Source organism: Myotis lucifugus, unplaced genomic scaffold (genome assembly GCF_000147115.1).
Source record: "Myotis lucifugus unplaced genomic scaffold, Myoluc2.0 scaffold_7, whole genome shotgun sequence".
NCBI classification, from domain to species: domain Eukaryota; kingdom Metazoa; phylum Chordata; class Mammalia; order Chiroptera; family Vespertilionidae; genus Myotis; species Myotis lucifugus.
Window position 1 is genome coordinate 16,766,659 of NW_005871055.1, and position 25,869 is coordinate 16,792,527.

Here is a 25,869-nt window from a genome sequence, read left to right on the forward strand (position 1 = left end):
GGGGCCTACTGTTGGGAGAGGCTGTGAAAGCAAGCAAGAGGGTAAAGCCAAGCTTTTGTAGGAATAGCCAACAGGCATGAGGGAATTCAATATTTCTCTCTTAATTAATCACAGTACATGGAAGGACAATGTGTGCCCCTTGCCTATGTTAGAACTCTATTATACAGTATGATTCACGTTAACAGATGGATTTATGGCTCTGTTTTCAAATCAAGTGGTCGACTTTCTAATTTAATTGTGACTACACACCTCTCAAGTAATAAACACTTAAAAGTCCCCAACAAGACTAAATGAAACTTAAAAACTACAACAACAAGAAGAATTAACTTAGTTGGGTTGGGGGAAAAGGAAGGGAGAGAAGATAAAAAGCATTTCTTGGCTATAATTTTCTAGAACTAATTGTACTTTTTAAAGGAAATTTTAATACACAAGCACATTAATTTGATCATGCAACTTATAACTTTCTAAATTATTTTTATAAAAGCATTGCCAATTCTTCTATATACATAATATATACCATAGGACAATTAGTGACACATTTAATATTTTTTCAAATCATCTAAAATAGGTCCACATTTAAATTCCAACACATGCTTTGTCAAGTCCTTATTACAAACATTTTACTGCATATTCTTGTTTTTATTTGCCAATTAAATAAAAGTAGACATGTCCCTGAAGAATGAAATGCCTTTTGAATGAATCAATGCTCTAGGTGTTGAGCTCTGCATTGGTCTGAAGGTACAAATAACAGATGTTTCCTTGCAAACTGCCAGAATTACTTTACAGCAAGTTTATTTTTAATTACTCTGTTCACAATTAATCAGCTTTTACTTGACTACTTGACTTTTGTTCTTGTTGGAGCCTGAGTGCCTTCCCTGGACACTGGCAGAGAGCTACAAATAAAGCCATGCTTCCTGCAGGCTACATCCCCTCCCAGCTGAGGCAGCCCAGGAAGCAGACAGTAAGGCAGAACTCTGGGCATTATTTTCAGGAGATCAGCAAGTAAAGGCAATGATCAGGTTTTCAGAAATCAGAAAGCAAGTACTAAAGCTTTTGCAATCACACGCTTAGCTCTAGCCAAATGATGCCCTCTGGAGTGAACATGCTACGCACCATGCCCAGCCGTGTTTGTTGGACATGGAGTGCTTCTCCATGATGGCCGTGAGGCGGAGCAGCGAGAAGCGCTGGAGCAGGTTCAACTGGCCGGCAGTCTGGTTGCTGATGTGGGGTGATGCCGTGGATGGCTGAGGCTGGTGCGAGAGCTGGAAACTGTTCCATCGGAGTCGCCTTTACCAGAGAGACCATCAGAGAGGCAGTCACAAAGTGGATATGTCATCCAGAAACACAGGATGTGACTAATTTTTAAGTGGCTATTCAAAATAGGTTCAGTGCCAAGAAAATCACCAAGCAAATGAAAACAGAAGACACAAATGCAAAGAACAGACCAAAGAAACTACTTTTTCCAAGTCTGATAAATCTGGAAAAAAGTCATTATCTGTTTCATTAGGAGGTTTAAATAAGTTATATAACAATTTTTACTTGTTCATCCCTAAATTTGCTCCCAAATGTTGAAAGCAGCTGTTGTGTGTGTGTGTGTGTGTGTGTGTGTGTGTGTGAGAGAGAGAGAGAGAGAGAGAGAGAGGGAGGGAGGGAGAAAGAGAGATAGGAAAAGAGATCTCAATGTTTGGGAGCACTAGAATATTTTTATATTGCTACCCTGTCCCTGCACTCACCTCTCATTTGGTGTTGAGATGGAGCCTGATAGGCACAGATGAAGCACTCCTGATGTCATGACACATCAGTGAGTCCCAAGAGACATCACTGTCTCCACTAGAAGCACACACATTATTACTCTTTCTACTAGTTAGGCCCATCCAAGGCCATTGCTGTAGGGTACTTCTGAAGTGGTCTTTGAACAACAGCTTTTATATACTTTGTAACTTATATTGTAAAACCAAACTAAACGTATGAAGTACACACCTTAGATATCAGAATTTTCTCATACAATTAAATTAAAAATAGTTTAACATTTGTGGTAGAGATATTTTTTAATCAATACTGTTGCAAGGTCATGGAAAGCACCTGTGTACAGGCACTGGGCCTCCATTATCAGTGATTATGAATGTTGCCTCACATAGACCTTTGCACATAAGCTCATTTAAAAAAAATAAAACTAAGTTGAATTAGAGGGTACACTCAGAGAAATAAAAGTGAGATAACAGGGATTCAATCACCATGTTAACTGTAGAGAAGACATACTTCTGTTCAAATGATTCCTAACTACATACATCACTTAACAGTGTCAGGCATTTAAGAAGTGCTCTATAAATGTTTAAAAAATAAATACACAGACCATAATTATTAAGAAGTGGATTAAAAATCATTTCACAAAATCATGCCACCAACCTGTTTGGCCTAGTCAGAGAGGCCCCTACACCAGAATCCCTTCTTTCTTTGATCCCAGTGGTCTCCAACTCATTAAGTGATGTTCCATCTCTTTCCACATCACTGGGTGTTGTCTGACCTTCAGAAACAGAATTGCCTTCGAAATCTAGGGTTATCTGATTAGGAAATGGAAAGGGGCATAAGCCAGGTTTTCCAACCAAGGCCTCATGTGCTTGTAGTTCATGCACTCCCTCTTGGAGCCCACTGACGTGGTGCAGAATGTCCTCAAAGTGAGGTAAGAGGTCATCTTTCTCCAAGTCCAAAAGGTCTCCTGTGCTGGCATACAATGGGACGTTGTCATAGATACTGACTCGACTTGCTCTGTGGCAGGAGGCAATGAGCCCAGGCTCCCTGGCACAAGGACCATGCTGTCTACCCAGGGAGATGCTACCGGTCCTCCAGTTCACCCCATTGCTGTTGTCTGTTGGTGAGAGGCTTTCGATGGACAGTGCCTTCGGGAATGTTCCTGGTTTGTGATCCTTGGGAATGTGTACTACCAAGTTCTCCTGGGAATGAAACTCATGTGTGTGGTTTTGGTCACTTGCATTCCACAGTGCTGTTCCAGCCAGCACATCCAGGTCTTCTAAGTACATGCCCCCGCGCTTGTTGGCCTCCTGGCATTTCCATTCCTTCAGGCCAGGTGTGCTCAGCCCACTACTGCTGTTTTCTGATGGGCTGTTTTCACCACTCCATTTGCTGGAGCATTGAAGCCCTTTACTGCAGGCAACCGGGGGTGAGTTCTGGAGATCTCCATTGGGTATTTGGATGCACTGCATGGCCTTAAAGGACTCTGGCTCCTGCTGTAGCACAGGCCCGCTGATCACCAAGCCACCTGTCTGCCCCTTATGCCTTCCATGTGCTCCTTTTGCTCGGAGTGTTTCCATGCGTTTCAAAAATGATTTAGCTCTGGGCCTACTGAGTTTCTCATTCTTTGGGTGGAAAGGGTAGTTGAGGATGTCTTTGGGGGACTGTGGGAGGCTGCTGCTGAATACCATGGCATCCAGCATGACTGGGCTATCGGAGCAGTACTGGCTGGAGCAGTCAAACGCCTCCCTGCCAGTGCCCTGGCTGCCGGGGTGGCTGCGTCCGCCACTCCCACCACTGCTCTCGCTGTGGATGGAGCAGACCTCGGGCTCACTCAGGTCTGTGAGGACACTTTCACTGCTGGTTGTGTTTCTCATCCTAATGTCTCCAGATGACCCATTTCTGTCTCCTCCAGGAAACAGTGTGTGGAGGTTGTCCACACGAGACCACCGCCGACTGGTTCTTTGGAAAGTCCATTTGTTACTGATACAGAGATCTTCTTCATCTGAGTCTTCACCCTGAAAAACATTAAGGATAGTGCACATTGGCTTGTGGCTCAGATGAAATGGGAAATCTAGGGCCCAGGGGCATGGTCCTCCCATCTCCTCTCCTTTCCCTCCATTTCATGCACACCCTCTGTTTTTTGGGGCACCTTTGAGTAAAGGTGATTCCACCATCATGCATGGTCCTGCACACCCTCTTCCACTGCTAGAGGATCTCTTCCCAACCTGCCAAGCTTTCTTCCTTTCAATTTTCATAGGGTTTCTGAATCATTCCTTTTTCTCTAAGAAGATTTTCCTGACTGATTACAAAGAAGGTATAATTACCATCTGACTAGACAGTCTAAATCTGAAATATCTGTGGTCTCTTTTTCACACAGAAACTTAATCTTGCCATAAAAAGCACTTACTTCTTTCCTGAAACTTCTTCACTGAGCTCCACGACCATATTTCCAGCTTCCCTCTTCTGAACCTCAAGGTCACTGTGTCTCCAAGCTAATGATCCTTACTTTAGTCTCCCCAACTTGGTTGTTATTGTATACTAGAGGCCCAGTGCATGACATTCGTGCACTGGGGTGGGGGACCCCTCAGCCCAGCCTGCACCCTCTTGCAGTCTGGGACCCCTCGGGGGATGTCCACCTGCTGGCTTAGGCCAGAGAGGCTCCCGCCACCGCCTCTGCGCTCACCAGCTGTGAGCCCTGCTTCTGGCTGAGCAGCGCTCCCCCTGTGGGAGTGCACTGACCACCAGGGGGCAGCTCCTGCATTGAGCGTCTGCCCCCTGGTGGTCAGTGCGCATCATAGAGACTGGTCATTCTGCAGTTCAGTCGATTCGCATATTAGGGTTTTATTATATAGGATTCCCTGTATAATTAACAGCAAAATCACCTACTGAATTTCTGTAAGAGGAATTCTGGAGATCACTAGTTGAGGAGAGTCTACCCAGCCTGTGCTGCTAGGCCGGCCTTCTTGTTTTTAATCAATTATGAGTCTGAATACCTTAGGCAGGACACACATCTATGGGCTGCTTGGGCCCCACTAATTTGCCCTGTCTTTACGCATTTATCTTCCCTGTCTGGGTTCTGCCCGAATTTGCATCCCCTGAGAGATGAGAGTCTGGGTTACCCGAGGCCACAGATGGCCTTGTTTATCTTTGCAAGTCCCTTCAGTCCAGTATAGACCTTGACCTAGAGCGCCTAAATAATAATGTCTCCATCCTCACCATGCATATATTACCAGGGCCCAACTCAGATGATTTTCAAATCTATTCCCTCATTTGTATCTTCACTCCTTTTTTTAAGCCCTTGACACTTCTCTCTGGGCCTATTATAGTCAAAACCTGGCTAGAATCCTTGATTCCAGTGTCTTTGCCATCTAAGCAGCTTTCTACAGTGTAATTCAAAGATGATCACATATGCTCCCATCCAAAAAACCTACAGCTTCCCAGGGAATATACAGTAAGAATCAAGTTGGGGAGACTAAGGTAAGGATCATTAGCTTGGAGACACAGTGACCTTGAGGGAAGCCTTCCTAACAGTCTTTGGTGTGGAATTCTAAGCCCTTTCATCCTGACTGCCATGTACTTACTTTTCTTGCCTCATTTCAGTTGTTCCTCCCGAGTTCCCTTCACTCTGCTCCCTATCCCTCAACCATTCCCCAACATTCAGCAATGTTACAGGAGTAAGAGCCACTGCTGTCCTTCCCTGGTCTCTGATGATTCTTGAGTACTAGGCTCACCTGTGAAGTTCTTCCCTTTGAAGCCTTCCCTGGCTGCTCCAAACAATGACTACTTTCTCCCCTGCATGCCTGTAGTATTTGGATTAGACCTTTATTGCAGTATTTACTTATGTCACACACACCCATCTCAGTCATTCATTATATGTGAGCTCATTAAGAGCAGGGCCTGTGTTTCTGTTTTATTCACATTCATTTCCCCAAGCTCATAGTAACTGCTCAATATATTTTTGTTGATTTAATTCAGTTTATTTTATTTTACTTTGGCATCTGATTCTAAGACCCAGTTCCAAGTGCTGGTAGGACCAGTTAGAGCTTTTGTGACTGTATATAAGTTTTTTGCTCCCTCCAAAGTTTTTCTCACTTATAAAATGGGACTAAAAATAGGCCCTCTCTCATGGGTTCACTGAGGGGATTAAGTGGTATAATACAGTTAGCAGTGTTTGTTTATTTGTTATTTTCTAATGTTTATTCAATTGCTTACCTATTGCCTGTCATCTATTTACATACCTATCATCCACCTTAACTCTCTTTAACTTTGCAATGTATTCTATTTTCCAGGAAAAGTGAACAGTTGCTCAGTCAATAAATGTTGAAAAACAAATAAATATTGAGATAGTTTATATCTTGAAAATTTACATTCATTTTGGGTTGGATTAAATGACAATATTGAACATTCAAGTATAAGGTGGAAGAAAGTACAAAACCAAGGTACTATTAACAAAGAATTCCATAGCTTTGGGGACATTGTGGAAAATTAGCTTTGAGTTTTAAAAATAGTTGTATAAAGGTTTGGCAAAAAAATTTAAAAAGTTGTACAAGTGGAAAAAAGGCAAGTAATCTGGGATGATGACACAAAATTATACTTAGTAGCATTTTCTACTTCCTTTCCCCCTATGATTAATACAATAAAACCTGACCTCTGAGGGCCATTATATATCAGGCACCATGATAGATTGAGGGTTGCATTCTGGATTTTCATATCACATTTCAGGAATCTAGTGATGGGACCTTGACATTAAGTAAGCATTTTGAAAAAAAGCTCTTTCAGCAAATAGTTTTTGAGAAGGCAAAAGAAGGATATGCTTCTAAAGAAATTATAGATATTTTAAAACAGAAACTATAGTATTTAGTGCTAGCTCCAATGAGCTCTCTCAAGCTAGCCCAAACTTGGTTACTGATGCTAGTAAACCACATAGTACTTGGATAAGGACTCCTTTATTTTGGTTAAGAAAAGATGCCAAGCTAGGCACTGTGGACTGGGAGTGGAAAGCCTGCCCATGTCTGCTAAGCTCTAAGAGCTTATTATACTAGCTTTGGGCAACAGGAAGGTAATTACAACCCAACAAAGGCATGTGAAAAGTGGTGACTTACTGGAAAAAAAAAGTCAAACAGTTCAGGAAATTTTTTTCAGTATTTAGATTGAACCAAAACAAACAAACAAACAAACAAAAACCGATAGTAAACAAAAACAAAACAAAGAAAAAAACATCCATTCTGTTTTAGAACCTTCCCTTTACCACAGTATGTGCCAAAGGAAATTGACCTGATTCTGTATCTTTGTTTTCCTCTAATGCAGGATCTTTCAAACTATTGATAGTAACATGTAATAAAAAGTACATTTTCTATCACAACTCAAGGCACACATAGATATTATAATCAATCAATTAATCAGACTATTATTATCCTGATATATTTTATTAAAGTATAATATTGACATATAATATTATATTAGTTTCAAGTGTACAGTATAATGATTAAACATTTATACACTTCACAATATGATTACCATAAGTTTAGTAACCATCTGTTGTTACAAAGTTATTATAATATTTATTGTTGACTATTTTCCCTGTGATGTACATCCCCATAACCTATTTATTTTATAGATGGAAGTTTGTATTTCTTATTCCCTTTCACTTTTATTATCCATGCCTTCATCTCCATCAGTTTGTTCTCTGTTGAAATCATATGGTATTTGACTTTCTCTGTCTGACTTATTTCATTTAGCTGTACTCTGATATTTTATAATCTAACTTAGTCTGTTTCCTTTTTAAAAAAATGTTGTTTGTACCCTGGCTGGCATAGCTCAGTGGTTAGAGTGTCAGCCAACACACTGAAGGGTCGTGGGTTTGATTCCTGGTCAAGGGCATGTACCTGGGATGCAGGTTTGATCCCTGGACCCAGTTGGGGCATGTGCAGGAGGCAACTAAATTATGTGCCTCTTTCACATCAATGTTTTTTTTTTCTCTCTCTCTCTCTCTCTTCCTTCCTCCCTTCCTACCACTCTCTTTAAAACATCAATGGAAAAAATATCCTCAGGTGAAGATTTAACAGCAACAAAAATGTTTGTGACCCACCACATTTATTTGACAATCCATTAATGGGCCATGATCCACAGTATGAAAAACATACTGTACTAAACTTTTATACACTCATGGGCCAGCAGACTGCCAGGCATATAGCAAACTCCCCAATAATAATAATTGTGGAATTGTTCTTATTGGTTAAGAAGTAATCACATTTCATCGGGTTGATAATTTTTTCAGGCTAAAAACAAATAGTTTGATCATTTAGAAATGCAAAATGGAAATGTCTAGGAGTCATATGCATTTGTGAGAAAAAGAAACACCAAGCTATCTTTATTCACCTATCTTAATGGTTTAATATCATGAAAATACTATGGATATAGACTGTTTGGATTTTGGCAAGGGAGCTGATAAAGGCTCTCCTGATACGGTTATGCCAGAGATGGCTAACTGTGCTGGATGCTACAGAGAGTTTTATTAGCAACTGGTTGAGTAACCCCACCACAGAGTGTGATCCAAAGACTGAACACAACTAAGGAATGATGTCTGGAGGATGCCTCAAAGTTATGCTTACTTTAAGAATAACTTGAATGAACCAATACAACTCATGTTTTTAAAATATGATGATGATACAAGGTGATTCACTAAATGATCATGAGCAAGGCACCCTTTTTGAGACTCAATCTTCTCTCTCTAAAATGGAAATGATAATAATGCACATCAAGCATGGTAAGTCAATTTACCCATATGAGATTATATGTGAAAATACCATATAAACCTTAAAGTGCAAGATAAAAGTAATTATCATTGTTAGAGACAGGTGACATGGAGATGTATAAAGATCTTAACAGAATAGAAAATAACCTAAATAAGATGACATTTCATGAAGTAAAATATAAGGACCTAACTTTAAAAATCAACCATAAGATGTGTAAGATGGAACAGACTTGGTTTAACAGCAGTTGCTATTCATAACTTTGGGAGTTGTAGCAAATTTAATGTGAATCAACCATGCAATATGGCTACCAAACTAAGTCACCAACTCTAAAATGCATGACCAGAAGCATGGATCTCAAGCCCTTGCTGGTGTGGCTCAGTTGGTTGAACATCGTCCCATGCACCAAGAGGTTGCAGGTTTAATTCCTGGGCAGGGCACATGCCCAGGTTGCAGGCTCAATCCCCAGTAGGGAGTGTGAAGGAGTAAGCCAAGGCTGTTTCTCTTTCCCTCTCCCTTCCTCTCTCTCTAAAAATTAATAAAAACATATTAAAAAATATTCAGAAGGCTGGAGCCCCACTGTGTTGTGCACTGGTCACACACCTCAGGAACAGTGAGCTTATGTTCTAATTGCCACATTTTAAGAGGCACATGGGAAGGGGTACATTTTGAGAGAAGGGTAATCAGAATGTGAAGGATGATTGAAAGAATTAATAGTTTGGTTTAGAAAGGAAGAACTTTACAGAAGTGTTACTCGAAGTGTGGTCAAGAGGCTGCCAGTCCCAAAATCAGTCTTCACTGAAATAAGTACAGACTTTGAGAGTAAGCATTAAAATGTTTGTCACCATTTGGAAAGGCCAGGCTATCCAAGTTTGTGATCAGTGGACACCTGTTACAATTCTGGGTGTTGTGCACAGTAGCTCCACATTACGATTGTGTACATTTTAAGATTAGTTTATCTACCATAACTCAAAGTGTATAATGTACAGGAGCCATTGTTTTACAAAAAGATAATTGTTGGAATTGGCTAGTGATGGAGGATTAAAGGTGAAATTTGAAAATATAGAAACACTTATTTCATTTTGAAAAAAGGTAAGAAGGAATATCTTCAGCTTTATTTTCAAACCTCTTTTTTTTTATTCCAGTCAACATACTCTGTGAGACTGGTTTCTTCATAATGATTAGTATTAAAACAAAAAAACATTTTAGATATACATTCCTTCCTGTGAGTAGTGTTGTCAATCCAACCTAAACTAGATAAGAAACTCAAAGTCATAAATACAGTCATAATGTCTAATCAAAGTCTGAGTACAGGCATTTAATATGGGGAATTGCTATCTCAAAGTAAACTTTTTGCTTAATTGTGACAGCTGAACAACAAAAACGTTATAAGTGCAATTAGAATTGTTTATATTAGTTACCTATATGTATACTTTCACTAAAAAATGTGAATTTTATAATTCTTTTGTACTCCTTATTTTATTTGTTTTGATTGTATTTATCAGAATGCAAGTTTGTGTCTATTAAGTCTAATAATAAGACATTTAGACTTCTATTTTCCATAACTCTTTTTTAATTTCATATTTCTAATAATTAATTAATTTGTATTGAATTTTACTAAAGTACCTCAGCCAGTAGCACACTGGAAATCAAAAACAACAGTCACTCACCACAGACAGTTTGAGAAACTGTTCTAGATTGTGCATAGGTATTAAAACTTTCTGAACAGGGTCAGATAGTAAATGTTATAGATTTACAGGCTATGTACTCTCTGTCACAACTAGTTGACTCTGCTCTTGAAGCAAAAAAAAAAAGGTATGACTCGGTTCCAGTACAACTGATATCTTGTAATTAGCTAGTTATCCTATATAATAAAACCTTAAGATGCAAATCGATCGAACGGCGGAACAACCAGTCACTATGATGCACACTGACCACCAGGGGTAAACGCTCAATGCAGGAGGTGCCCCCTGATGGTCAGTGCGCTCCCACAGGGGGAGCGCTGCTCAGCCAGAAGCTGGGCTCACTGTTGGCAAGCATAGAGGTGGTGGTGGGAGCCTCTCCCGCCTCTGGTGCAGGTAGGTGGTAAGGAGCAAGAGGTCCTGGACTGCGAGAGCCCCGGACTGCAAGAGGGATGTCTGACTGCCGGCTTATGGAAGCCAGCAGGTGGACATCCCTTGAGGGGTCCTGAACTGTGAGGGGGTGCAGGCTGGGCAGAGGGGACCCCCACCCCCAGTGCACAAATGTCGTGCACCAGGCCTCTAGTTAATAATAAAAAGGGAGCAAAGGGAAGCAAGACATTATAGGCATGTCATTTGGGTAGCTTCACTAGGAAGCTGCAATTCCACACTCTCTAAGGAACCACTGGCCCATTCCCTGCAAAACACTGAAGGAAGGGGTCCAACAAAGAGGAGATAGATGCATGCTCTGTGAAGTTGGGATGACATAGGGAAGGTACTCGCCTGTCAGTTAAACCTGGGAACAGAGATTGTTGGCCAGACCAGAATGGGTAGGATCACTGCAACACTTTGAAAATTGGGCAATACATAATCCCCTAAACAAAGGAGCTTGCTCTCTCTTGTGGTTCTTGGCTCTCTTGCATTTGCCCATAGCCCATGGCCATGCAGACCCCCCATGCAATGGACTAATGGACTGAAGTGGGGAACACAAGCTAAGCTAGCCTGATGGTGTATTGGATTGCTCCAACATGGAAAGGAAACTGGACAATGGCTCTAATTTAGCCCTATTGAAGCCACAGCAACACTTCTTTTATGGCAGGGCAAAGGGAAATGGGACTTTGGAAAGTCAGGTGTTTGATTCCACAGAAATAAAGCTTTCTTCAATATTTCCTCTGTGAGTCTCTGAAAATTCTTTTTCTTGGGATATCACAAGAAATCCATTCCCATGAGCAACAGGTGGGGACAAGGACCTCTCCCCACCAGTAAGAAACACAACTTTCTTTACAAAACTGGGGGAATAATTGGCTGACCCTCAGTGTAGAGGACAGCGCTAAGTGGTTGCTGTATGAAAGGGGAAATCTGAATTCTGTGCTTCTTCAGAGAAAATAGCTGGAATCAGATAGGCAACTTTACAATGAATCAGCTTTTAGCTTTAGTGATTAGAATAAAACAAATTGCCTTGCAGTGTAGTGAACTCATCATGTCTAGATGCTTACAAGCAAAGGTTGAGTGACTTGTGAGGGATGCTCTAAAAAGTAAATCATGAAGTGAATTGGAGGTTGGAAAAGATGGAAGATCCTTTCCAAATCAAACAACCTATGGTTCTAGGACATTCATGTGCAATTATCTTCAATTCAAGACAATAACACTCTCCAGGTACATAAATGCTGTAATGAAATGTAATTTTTATCTTATGTGACTCTACTGTGGGAAGCTGCCCGGAGGTGTCTTATTTGCTGGGAGATACAGGGGCATGAAAAGCAGTGGGGATAGAGACCAAGCCTCTTGAAAATTGCAGCTCCTTGGAAACGCCGATGGCACCAGGCCAGGAGATGCTGCTGCAAGAGGGCAATTAGTCATGGTTTCTGTGTTGTTGTCCACCTTGGTCACAATGTCAGAGAGCTTTATGATAACTATAATTTAAATTAGAAACTTATTTGGAGGCCTCTCTTTCTCTCATGGGAAATCTTAGGTAAGAGTCCTGGGTACATATGTGTCCTTCTCCTTCCTCATTTAACACACAGCCTTTTGGAGTTTCCCGTCTCTGACTAAGATATGAGTTATACCACATAAACACTAACCATAATTAGGGAATTTCAATGTTGTCATAAAGCAAATGGAGATTTTGTGGGAAATACTTAAGAAACATTTTTCTGAGAACAAGTAGTGCTTGCATGTACCTTGTTTTCCATTTAGATGAAGCTCTAATGTTTATTTTTTAAATAAAAAAGAGAACATTCTTAGCTGAAATTATATCTTCCTCAGAGACAAATGCCAACCAGACACTGCAAAAGGAAGGTGTTTTGTTTTTTTTTTAAGAGAAATTTGACCGTATCTTTACACTGGGAAGGAGCCCACATGAGTCCACAGATGAAAGAGGCAGCTAACCCATAGTTACATAGAGATTCAGAAGTTATATTCCATTAAAGTTAGCTAGAGCCAATTGGCTGGGTCTGCCTGCTCAGAAGCAGGAATATGCCACTTGCAATGCTGCCTGGGGAGGAGCGTGAAGCCAGAGGCAGGGGGACAGCTGGTGTCCATTGGCTCCTGAAATGCCTCTTGGCTGGGTTTTACAAATATTTCAGTGAGATTTGTGGCCAAGATTGAGAACACATTCTCCCTCTAACTCTCCCTGAGAAGGAAAGTAATCTTGAATCTTCTGCAAGGAGAAAATCTTATGGTGTTATCTTGTGGGAAGGCAGGTATGATTTCATTTTTCCCCATGCTTTACAAGTGGTATTTAATGTATGAGAAAAGTGCACAACTCATAACTAAGTATGAATGAGGCTTCACTATCCTCATCTAGATTACTTTTTTCTTTTTTGGATCAACTCACCACACTCTTCAGACAAAACCAAATGAGAAGAAAATGCAAAGTAGAGCAACAAGATTCATGACTCATTCACTGTCAGAAATCCAGAGATAAACGTCCATGAAGATCTATAATAATAAAAGTGTAATATGCAAATTGACCGAATGGCCTAACAGCAGAATGACTGTCCATACGACCATGCTATGACACGCACCAGCGCCAGGCCAGCCAAGGCGGGTGCGATGCAATTGGTTGGTGGGGGGATGGGGGAATGCCATCACCCCATGATCATCCCACAGAGGGAGGCCCAGGCCACTGGCTGGAAGGGCGATCAATCGAGGGGGAAGAGGAGTGGTGGCTGATGCAGGCAGCACCAGGCCAAGGCAGGTGCAGGTGAGGGGTGCGGGGGTAGGGTGGGGTGGGGGAGGCCGACTGCCAGCAGCCTGAGGGAAACCTGGGTCCCGGGTGCCAGCAGCTGGAGGGAAGCAGGTGCTGGCAGCCGGAGGAAGGAAGGCCTATCATTACATGAATTTTGTGCATTGGGCCTCTAGTATTAAATAAATCATGGGGGAGAAACCAAGATGGCGGCATAGGTAAACACTGGAAATTGCTGCCTCGCACAACCGTTTCAAAAATACAACTAAAAGACAAAACGGACATCATCCAGAACCACAGGAAGGCTGGCTGAGTGGAAATTCTACAACTAGAAGGAAAGAGAAAAGCACACTGAGACTCAGAGGAGGTGCGAAAGTAAAGTGCAGAGGTACGGAGGCGCACGTGGAAAGGGCAACTGAGGATGCCCTTGTCTTTTTCAATTGGGAGGGAGTCTCAAGCTCCCGACTGCTCTGAACTCCAGTTCCGGGCGAGTCTCTGGGGACCCAGACTCATACGGGGAGAAAGTGAACTGTCTGGAAGAGGGCGGAACTCGAGGGCGGCTTTCTCTCAGAGGTGCTTGCAGCGATTACCGGGACACTGAGACCTGGGGCCTCTTAGGACAGGGCTGAGGATCAGCCATAGCTGTTTTCTCCACCCTGTTGATTCCCTGAGACCCCACCCCACCCAAGCTGTGCGCAGAGGCTTTTGCATATGAATGGCCTGGCCCTTTGCAATCTAAAATTACCTAACAAACTGCAGCTGGGTCAGAGAGACCCAGAACATCCAAAAGAAGGCCCAAGGCCCCACAGAAGCTTGCATTGCTTCACAGCTGGGCCTCATCTGGGCACCTCCAAACCACAAACAAACAAGAGGAATCTGCAGATCTCTCCATAGCTCCTGCTGGGTAGCCTCAGGCAGAGGATAAATTAGCACCTCCTTAGAGATCCAAGAGCCAGTGTACCCAGTGGTCAGAGTGGGACCATCCAGATTACAACTCCTCAGATCCATAAGGGACACACTCAGGGGGCAGACTCAGTGAGCACCAAAGCCCCACTGAAGCAAGTCTTGCCCCATAAGGGTGTCTCCAGCACAGAAGTTCTCCCACTGCAGACACAGCTGATTCTCACAGCCAATTGGCCTGGAGGTCAATTCCTCCCAGTGATACCTACAACAATCAAGGCTTAACTACAACAAGACTGTGCACAAAGCTCACAAAGGGGTGCACCAAGAGTGTCCACCTCAGGTAATTGGGGAGGCTTAGTCACTGGGCCCTATAGGACACCTAGCACAGAAAGCCACTCTATCAACACAGGGAGGCAGCGAAAATGTGGAGACAAAGAAACAGGTCACAAATGACAGAAATGGAGGAAAGCAAACTACTGGATATAGAGTTCAAAACCACAGTTATAAGGTTTTTCAAGAATTTTCTAGAAACCGCCAATAAATTTAGTGAGATCCTCAATAAATCTAGTGAGACCCTCGAGGATATGAAAAAGGACCAACTAGAAATTAAGCATACACTGACTGAAATAAAGAATATTATACAGAAATCCAACAGCAGACTAGAGGATCACAAGAATCAAGTCAAAGATTTGAAATATGAAGAAGCAAAAAACACCCAACTGGAAAAACAAAAAGAAAAAAGAATCCAAAAATATGAAGATAGTGTAAGGAGCCTCTGGGACAACTTCAAGCATAGCAACATCCAAATTATGGGGGTGCCAGAAGAAGAGAGAGAGCAAGATATTGAAAACCTATTTGAAGAAATAATGACAGAAAACTTCCCCTACCTGGTGAAAGAAATAGACTTACAAGTCCAGGAAGCACAGAGAACCCCAAACAAAAGGAATCCAAAGAAGACCACACCAAGACACATCATAAGTAAAATGCCAAGAGCAAAAGACAAAGAGAGAATCTTAAAAGCAGCAAGAGAAAAACAGTTAGTTACCTACAAGGGAGTACCCATATGATTGTCAGCTGATTTCTCAATAGAAACTATGCAGGCCAGAAGGGAGTGGCAAGAAATATTCAAAGTGATGAATAGCAAGAACCTACAACCAAGATTACTTTACCCAGCAAAGCTATCATTCAGAATTGAAGGTCAGATAAAGAGCTAAAGTAGTTCATCACCACCAAACCAGTATTATATGAAATGCTGAAAGGTATCCTTTAAGAAGAGAAAGAAGAAGAAAAAGGTAAAGATAAAAATTATGAACAACAAATACATATCTATCAACAAGTGAATCTAAAAATCAAGTGAATAAATAATCTCATAAACAGAATAAACTGGTGAATATAATAGAATCAAGGGCATAGAAAGGGAGTGGACTGACAATTCTCAGGGGGAAAGGGGTGTGGGAGAGTGCAGGAAGAGACTGGAAAAAATCGTACAGCTATGGATGAGGACAGGGGCGGGGGGGGGGGGTAAGGACAGATGGTGGGGTGGGAACTGGGTGGAGGGGAGCTATGGGGGAAAAAAGAGGAACAACTGTAATAATCTGAACAATAAAGATTTAATTAAAAAAAATAAGTCATGGACTTCAGTACATATGGCAAGAAACATCTCTCTTCTAAAAACAACAATAAAAATACATAACTATATTTTGCTGAGGAAACACTTCCAGGTCTCTGGCCAAGGGCCACTCATTCAGGCTCCAAGATATTCCAAGACACCGATCTTTGAAAGGCAAGGAGGGGTTCAAATCCCAACTCTGCTAATTGTGAGTGGCTTTCGGCAAGTTCTTACCTTTCTGCCCTTTAATTTCCATATCTGTTACATGGGCTTAATAATGAGGACAGTGCCTAGGACACAATAGGCATGTGTGAGTGCTCCCAACTCAAACCACTGAGCAAGCACATAGAGCCCTTTCATAGGCCCAGGAGCCCCAAAGAGAGGAGAATAATTGTGGCCCAAACAGGCCATTTGGGGATGACATTCTGCAGAATTATGGGTCTGGGTCTCTGCAGATTAGAGATGTGCATTATATTTTTATTTTATGGATTGCTTAAAATGGGTACATAGCCAGAGGAAATGTGGCTTGGTTTTCTTCCAAATAAACTAATTCCAAAGTGGATTGAAGCTTCACATGGCGTTCGGGTCTCAAGTTTCACTTTCTATTTTTGATCATTTGGCCTATTCCTGTTCTGTATTTATTTATTTTTTATTTTTTGCAGTAAAATGAAGAACTAGCCTATGACTTGTGTAAGGGGCATATCATGCGAACATGTCCCACCGCACAGGGTCTCCCTCATAGTTGCTCAGACCACAGCCCCAGATACTGATCATTGCTGAGATTCACAAGTAGGCGAAGACCACAGGTTGGAATTATCTATTTTAAAATTCAGGGTATAACTGCCCAGTTTACAATGTTCTATTCAAGTGCATGCATTGGTGAGGCCTATAGCTAAGCAGGAGTTATGAGGGGGTGTGTCAGTTTATCCAACATAAGGAATACGTTACAGATGTCAGAATACTGAAGTGACCAATTTACAGAGGAGCTTTTGTGAAGGTAACATATAAATAGTCTAACAAATGTTAGTCAAGCCTATCTGAAATATGGGTTTGGAAAGGCTGGTGATAGAGTGAGAATATAATTACTTCACTTGGTTGAAAACAAATCATGTCATTAGTTTGGGGCACTTTCCTTTGTAAACACTGCAGCTGAAGGTCTGTAGAGGCAGCCATATAGGCTAGCTTGCCACACTTTAGACACTCAGGTGTGGCTGTGTTCAGTTTAATGAGAACCATGTGTTCTTGTTACAATCAAAAGATCTGACCCTCATGCTTCATAGCATGTATGCTTCTCAGGGCTCTATTCAGCCAGACAGTTGTTGGGATGTTGATTCCCACATTTAAAATTTGTCTTTAGTCTGGACAAATTGTTCATGTTTTAATATTTCTCTAGATATTGTTTTTCACCATTTTATCTCTCTAACTTAAATCTTTGATTTATAGCTCAAACTCCAAATTGTTTTTAAGATGAGGTCAACCAAAAGTCATTTGCCTTTTTTTTTTTGGTGCTATTTTAGAGCAGAAATTCAAGTTAAAGTTATGTTTAAACATTAAGGTACTCAGGAGTAACTTAAAATCCATTAGGTTTAATGATTTCCTTGTGAAGACCAGGATAAAGAACACTTTCTTTTGACTCTAAGATATTTTCTCTGCTTTTTCAAAATATACTGAAATTTGATTTGTTACATGTTGTGGGTGTGAAATGAAAAAAAAGCAGTCAACCATCTGAACTCTGAATTTCCTAAAAGAATCAATTCAGTGAGAAAGAAAAATATTTTAGCACAGTGGTTAGGAGCCTCGGTTTTGGAGTTAGACATGCCTGAGGTTGAAACCCTGCTCTTGCCACTAGTTAAAAAAAGAATGTGGATGAATGACTTAACCTATTCAAGTTTTACTTTCTTTATCTAGGAAACAGAGAATCCCTACTGCAATGAATTAAATGAGATAGTCTATGGTAATGATGGCGAACCTTTTGAGCTCGGCGTGTCAGCATTTTGAAAAACCCTAACTTAACTCTGGTGCCGTGTCACATATAGAAATTTTTTGATATTTGCAACCATAGTAAAACAAAGACTTATATTTTTGAAATTTATTTTATATATTTAAATGCCATTTAACAAAGAAAAATCAACCGAAACAATGAGTTCGCGTGTCACCTCTGACACGCGTGTCATAGGTTCGCCATCACTGGTCTATGGTGAACCTGCCTAAGAATGAATGCATCTGGAAATGTACCTGAAATAAAATGCCTTGGGAACGAACGAAGTAGAAAACATTTGGTATGGACCCACAGACACTTTTCTGCATTCTTTTCATCTACTAATACCTGTGGAGTATTTGACTCTCATATGGAGTGGATTATTTGCACCTTGACAAACTTCTGAAAAATTACCATAAAGAATTAAGACCTTTTACTTTTTAATCCAAACCTCTGATAAAAACTAAAGCAAAATAAGATGATGAAACAAACAGACCTTGGCCTGGGTTTATAATAGACTTACTTAATCTTCAATGATTATGATAAGATGGGATATTTAGAGAATAAATGTAGATGGTCAGGCCTTTCATAATTTTGCTTAGGTTCATGTTATTTTTAATCTATGAATGCGAGACTCTTCTGTTGGTGTAGCTATGGACTTAGTAAGATGTAGACACCTACCTTTTTCCTTTGGAAGTTCACATCAAGTTTCATTGAGGTACACTTGTTCAATGTATTTAATCGTCTAAAAAGAAAGAAAAATGTGATGATTGCTACCATTAATGAACCTAAATTTTCTCTCCAGTTTGTTAATTCTCATTCATTGTCAGTGAAGTTGAAAGTGAAGAAACATCCATTATGTCCCAGGAAGTACTGAACTAGGTGAAACTTTGCTACACAAGAGTCCCATTTGCTCTCCAGCCTCCAGACCTGAGAGGACTCTGCCACAAAGCCTATCAATCTCTGCCCCTCCCCTCCCTAATCTAAACCTGGTCCTTTCCCTGCTTGTCTTTCTGCTGTGCTTAGAACCCATACTCATTTTAGCCATACTTTCACCAGCCCTTCAATTTGTTTGCCACCTTGATCTTTTATCACGCTAGTCCCCAAATTTGGATCAACTCAACTGTCTGTTTTCTCTCTTGCTCTTGGGCTGCTGGATATAAATGAAAAAATAACTCAAACTACAGTGCTAAATTATACATGCTATGGATTGAATTGTGTCCCCCTCAAACACATATGTTGAAGCCCTAACCTCCAGTGTAACTGTTTTTGCAATAAGAAGTAATTAAAGTTAAATGAGGTCATAGGGTGTAACCCTGATCCAGTAAAATTGTTGTTCTTATGGGAAGAGACACCAGAGAGCTCTCTCTCTCTCACTCTACCATGTGAGGACACAATGAGAAGATGGCTGTCTGTGAGCCAGGAAGAGAGTCCTTATCAGAAACCAAACCCTGCTGGTGCCTCCGTTGTAGATTTTCCAGCTTCCAAAACTGTGAGAAAATAAATGTCTACTGTTTAAGACACCCAGTCTATGGTGTTTTGTTATGGTAACATGTGCTAATACATACATTTATCCTCAGCTGGGTTCCCAAAATTGCTATCCAGCATTCTTTGTATTTTTTTCTCTGGTTGGCTCCCAATCTCAGATCATAAAAATGATGCCAGTTTCTCAACAGATGACTTAGCTACCACTGCCAATGAGAAAATACAGCTTAATATAAGCTATTTGACATAAATTCTTCTAATAATCCTTTCCTTCACCATAAAAAAAAAGATGTTCCTATTTTTTGTTGTTGGTAATCCTCACTCAAGGATATTTTTCCCACTGATTTTTAGACAGAGTGGAAGAGGGGGAAGGAGGGAGGGGGAAGAGAAAGAGAAAGAGAAAGAGGAAGAGAAAGAAAGAGAGAGAGAGAGAGATATGCCTCCCAAGACTGATGCCAGAGATTGAACCTGCAACCCATGTATGTGCCCTAGACCAGGAATCAAACCCATGACCCTTAGGTGTATGGCCAGTGCTCTAACCACTGAGAACACTGGACAAGGCCCTATTATTTTTCAAAGCTAATCCTTTAACCTTGATTTTGATTTCAACATCCACCACTTCATATGGGACTTTGAAACAATACCTCATTTATTCCCTCTTACCTCAGCAAACTCCTCTCACTGCTTTTCTTCTCTTTAAGCTCATCCCTGTTTTGAGCAAACTGACTAACCAATTTGTTAGCTATGTAAATAACTATCATCAAGGAAACCATCAGTTTTTCATTAATCCTATCTTTCAATCAAGCAGCTATACTAATTACCCCTCCTTATCCTATTCAGTTTCCTGAGAACAGTCTCAATTTTCATTCAGTTCAACCCACTGCAATCTAATTTCATAAAATTCTCTTTACAAATACCTTTATTATCTTGATTTATTTGGTTACTTTTTTGAAAATCATAGTTATTGAATGCATATGGTTTAAAGAGTCAAACATTAACTTTCATGTCATTTTTCATGTACCACTCTTTGGAGACAACTTTTAAAACTGTTTCTTTCAGTGTTTACCTAAACAACATGCTTATATTGTTACTTTTGATTTTTCAGTTTAAGTCATTATCTATTCATTTTTTTCTATGAAAGAGGAGGATTTATTTTATTACTACCTATTCTGCCTGCTCACCTCCCCATACATTCACACCCTTTACTGTATCTCTTTTAACTATAGTTATGTCACAACTTCATAATTTTTGCTAAATCAATACTCAGTGTTTATTATGGCCATGTAAATGCTTTTCATATGTATATCGTACTCTGATTATTTTTTCTTTCATTCTCAACTTTTCACTCTCCCAGGAGGTAATAATCATTTGTTTACTTGTTTTCATAGTTTTCTATGTACTTATCCCTAAATTCAAACTCAAATCTTCCCAATTATCTAAATCTCTAAGTGTGTTAAAACATATCAGGTAGTCTATTAATTTAATTTCCCTGGAGACAGCTCTCTCAGAGCCTTCTGACCTGTTCTAGTTTGAATTTGCAGGAGTTTTTGTTGTTAATGTTGTTTGTTTGTTTTCAAATCATGGACTAATCAAATTTCTCAGAACTCAGATTATTTTTAACTTGTCCAATACTCTGAAGCTGAGTTACAAAAGAGGCCTGGTAATTTCAATATTTAGAATGTAGATAGACTAAGCCCTTGTTTTTGAAAGAGATCCCACCTTCAATGATGCCTGATGCCCCCTAGTCTAGGGAACTTCTGTTTCAGCCTCTCCAGTGAATTAACATATAACCTTGATGGCGGGGGAGTAGTCACCCAAATATAGATTTGGGAAATATATCTACTTTAAATAACACTTTTAAACAACCCTTTTATTTTTTAGCCCACATTCAACCTCATTTCCCATTTTTGAACATTTTACGATTCTGAAGTACAAACTGATCTATTTTATGACTTCTTTCACTGACCATGTAAATTTTTTTTCTTGGGCTTACTGGTACTCCATTTCATATTTCTGTTTTTATGCTTTGAAAATTTTATACTTGTGATCTTTCTGTATTAACAATTGCTTTTGTAAATGAATGTCTCCATAAATTAGTGGGAATTTAAAAGCAAGCAAATTCAGATGTTCAATCTCCCATCTTTGACAAATGACTTAATTTAGTATTCTCGTTATGAATAGATCTTAAGTTTTCAAGTCAGTAAGTTTTGGCAACTGTAACTATCCTCAAACAAGGTAAGAATATTTCTTTACATCAGAAAATTATCTTGTGCTCCTTTGCTGTCAATTCTCACCACCACCACACCCCCTCCCACCATCCCCAGAGTATCCTGCTTCTGATTTCTATCATCCATAGATTTGGTTTTGCCAATTCTTGGTCATCATATAAATGGAATTGCACAGTGTGTTCTATTTGTGTCTGGCTTTTTTCTCTTCAGTATAATGTTTTTGAGATTAATTCATGTTGTTCAGTATAATAGTAATCATCCTTTTTAGTTGCTCAGTAGTATGCCATGGTATGAAGGTTTACCTATTCTCTTGCTGATGAACATTTGGACTGTTTCTAGTTTTGCCCAATAATTTTTAGTCATCAAATCCCAAAGCTTCTTTTTAGCAGACATAGTTGTAGCAGTGGACACTAATTACCATTCACTGTCCCTTCAAACTCTCCTCATCTTTGACATTCAAGATGAGAAAATCTTTCCTCTCTCTAAACATTATCTCTTTCCTGTCACTAAGCAGTATAGGAAACTTATATATATTGACCCTTAACTTATATATATTTTTAGAATTCATGGTTATGCTAAAATATCTTATCACATCTTTAAATAAATTACACTCTTATCATGTTCAATTCTCTTTCTCTAGCTCAGACACCTCACCTGAATCCCAGTAACATTTCTAGGTACTCACTAATCTCATCCATTTGTGGGGTCTTGCTTGCCCTTCAAACTCAACTACCAAAACTGACCTCTAATTTCTTCAGAACCTGCTTCTCCTTTTTAATGTTTTGTCTTGATTAAAAGTATAACCAAGTAGGCCACTGAAGTAGAAGAACAGAGTAATCTTAAGGTTTTTCTTTTTAAGACCTACATTTATTTTGATCACCAAGTCCGGTCAGTTATACCTCTGGATATTTTTAATATCTTGCTTCTTCTTTGGTCCTCATTCAGTCCCTTATCTTTTAATTGGTTTCACCACTACTTCAAATGCTTCACATTAAAACCTATTTTATTTCTCAACTTTTTATCATGTCATTTAGTTACTTAAAAAATATTTGATGATTCCACTCATTTTCCACCTTCACTGTCAAATATAATAAGCAACTCTGAATTAAAAGCAGACCATTTAGTCTGGACCTGTCTTCAGCACTTTCTTGACCTTTGCTCCTATAACTGACAGTCTATCTTTTGGGCAGTTCCATATGTGCCTAACATCTACCCAAGAGTAAGTGTGGTATGTGAAGTAAATTTTGTATATATTTTCATTAGGAAGCTCTGATATATAAGAGCTTAAATAAAAAAAATGTTGCTCATTTAGCAGCTCTGCAACAAGTTTGTTTAGGAAAGGAATGCCTATTATTTATAAAATTTACCTGTCTAACAAACTTGTTCTTCCATTATGGCTTGGAAGCACAAACAAACCATTTTATTCTGTGCAAAAGGTTTTGATGTACTACATATACAAAAGACATCCAAGGGCTTATCCTGTATATAGCATAAGCTTGAATACACTTTATACTTTCTGACACACACACAGGAGGTTTATTGTTTATTTATTTATATATTTTTATTGATTTCAGAGAGGAAGGGAGAGGGAGAGATAGAAACATCAATGATGAGAGAGAATCACTGATTGGCTGTCTCCTGCATGCCCCCCACTGGGGATCGAACCCGAAACATGGGCATGGCCCCACTGGGAATCAAACCGTGACCTTCTGGTTCATATGTCCACAGTCAACCACTGAAGCACATAGGCTGGGCAGGAAGTTTATTGTTTTTTAAAGCTAGAGACTAACTAGATTTTACTACCTAGGTTTGGGTCCTTTTATCACCTCCAAAGTCAGATATTTGCCTGCATCTTAACTTTTCTCCTCTACTTGGAGAAAATATTAGCAAACATATATTTCATAAAGGACTTGTTTTCAGAATATATCAAAAACTCAAATCCACAATATGTTATGCAACCTGATTTTTTAAATGGGCAAAATATTTAATAGACAAATATGAAAGATGATATACAAATGACAAATGAAAAAAGATGCTCAACATCATTAGTCATAGGAGACATGAAAATTAAAGTAACAAGACACCACTATATACACTAGGGTCCCTAAATTAAAAACATTGACAATACTAAGTTTTAGCAAGAATGCAGAAACACTGAAATTTCAAAAGGGTAAGGCTTAGCAATTTCCTATAACATTAAACATATTCTTGGCATCTGACCAAGCAATTCTACTCTTAGTTCTTTATCCAAGATAAAATAAACCACACATTCAAAGACTTGTACATGAATTTCAAAGCAATCTACACTAATAAAAGAGAAACATGCAAATTGGTGTCACTCCGCTACCCTTCCCATTGGCTAATCAGGGCAATATTCAAATTAACTGCCAGCCAAGATGGCGGCTGGCAGCCAGGCAGCTTGAAGCGAACATGAGGCTTGCTTGCTTCAGTGACGGAGGAAGCCAATGTTCCCCGCCTGCCGCTGCCGGCCTCTGAGCTTGCAGTTTGAAACATTGTTACAAATATAGAAGCTAAACAAACTCCAGAAACCTGCTTTCAGCCAGCCGGGATCTCAGAGCTGGAGTTGAAACAGTGTTTCGATTATAGAACCCAAACAAACCAGATACCTGCTTTCAGCAGCCGAGGCCTAAGAGCTGGAGCCAAGCCTCAGAGCTAAAGCTGGCCCAGAATAAAAAAAAGAAAAAAGAAAAAAAGGAGCGGTTGGGAGCTTCAGTCACCCGCCAGCCTGAAAACAGCCCTCAGCCTCTCACCCAGAATGGCCAGGCCAGTGGAGACCCCCACCCTGATCCAGGACACCCTTCAGGGCAAACCAGCTGGCCCCCACCCATGCACCAGGCCTCTATCCTATATAGTAAAAGGGTAATATGCCTCCCAGCACCGGGATCAGCGTGACAGGGGGCAGCGCCCAAACCCCCTGATCGCCCTGAGGCTCTGTGTGTAACAGGGGGCGGGGGCCACAACCTCCCTATCCACCCTGCTCTGTTTGTGACAGGGGAAGGCGCCCCAACCCCCTGATCGGCCCTGCTCTGTGCGTGATGGGGGGAGCTCCCCAACCCCTGATGGGCCCTGCTCTGTGCGTGACAGGGTACGGAGCCCCAACCCCCCTGATAGGCCCTGCTCTGTGAGTGACAGGGGGCAGCGCCCCAACCCCCTGATTAGCCCTGCTCTGTGCGTGACAGGGGGTGGTGCCGCAACCTCCCCATCGACCCTGCCTTGAGTGTGACAGGGGGCAGTGCCCCAACCCCCCAATCGGCCCTACCCTGAGCGTGACTGAGGGTGGCATCACAACCTCCCGATCCGCCCTGCTCTGTGCATGACGGGGCGGCACCCCAACTCCCCAATCAGCCCTGCTCTGAGCCTGACCAGGGGCTGCACCTAGGGATTGGGCCTGCCCTCTGCTACCCGGAGCAGGCCTAAGCCAGCAGCTTGTTATCTCCCGAGGGGTCCCAGACTGCGAGAGGGCACAGGCCGGGCTGAAGGACCCCCCTACCCCCCCCCCCCCAGTGCACAAATTTTTGTGCACCGGGCCTCTAGTGTTATTTATAAAATAGACAAAAGGGGAAATAACCCAAATGCCCATCAACTGCTAAATGGATATAAAAACTGTGGTGCATCCATACAATTAAATACTCAGTAATACAAAGGCACTCAAATTACTGATATAAGCAACAACATGGATTAATCTCAAAGGCATTATGCGAAGTGAAAGAAGCCAGACACAAAGAGAATGCGTACACGCTATGATTGCTTTTATACAAAATTTTAGAAAATATAGAATTGAAATGACAGAAAACAGTACAGTGGTTGTTAAATGCCAGTAACAGAAGATATTTTTTAGGTAGTAGAAATGTTTTATATTAAGATGTGTTATAGTTACATAACCATACATCTGATAAAACTGGTCAGATTGTATACTTTAAAAGGCGAAAGATTTATACGGTCTGAAGAGAAACCAGAGCATAAATTGTATACTTTAAGTTGATGATTTTATTTGAATGTAAATTATACTTCAATTATGCTGAATAATAATGCAAGTGAGTTACATCAATGGGAATGATGAAGTAAAGATCTCTGTCTGAAACTCTGCTTCTCCATAAAATCAATAAGAATACTGCAGAAATTATCAAAATAAGCTTAAACTTTATATTTTATTTATTTATTTATTTATTTATTTATTATTTTTTAGAATAATCTTTTTATTGATTTCAGAGAGGAAGAGAGAGGGAAAGAGAGATAGAAACAATAATGATTAGAGAGAATCATTAATTGGCTGCC

At 40.4% G+C, this 25,869-nt stretch overlaps 1 protein-coding gene across 2 annotated transcripts in view; it reads right to left on the minus strand.

Moving 5' to 3' along the window:
* The window catches only part of STARD13 (StAR related lipid transfer domain containing 13), a 302,216-nt gene that overhangs the window by 38,897 nt on the left and 237,450 nt on the right, over positions 1–25,869 (minus strand). For both annotated transcript variants that reach the window (XM_023749006.1, XM_006083612.3), the window contains exons 4-6: positions 18,542–18,605; positions 2,407–3,767; positions 1,114–1,287 (exon numbers count right to left, since the gene is read on the minus strand). In XM_023749006.1, the coding sequence (XP_023604774.1) occupies positions 1,114–1,287; positions 2,407–3,767; positions 18,542–18,605 (1,599 nt within the window). The remainder of the gene's footprint in view (positions 1–1,113; positions 1,288–2,406; positions 3,768–18,541; positions 18,606–25,869) is intronic.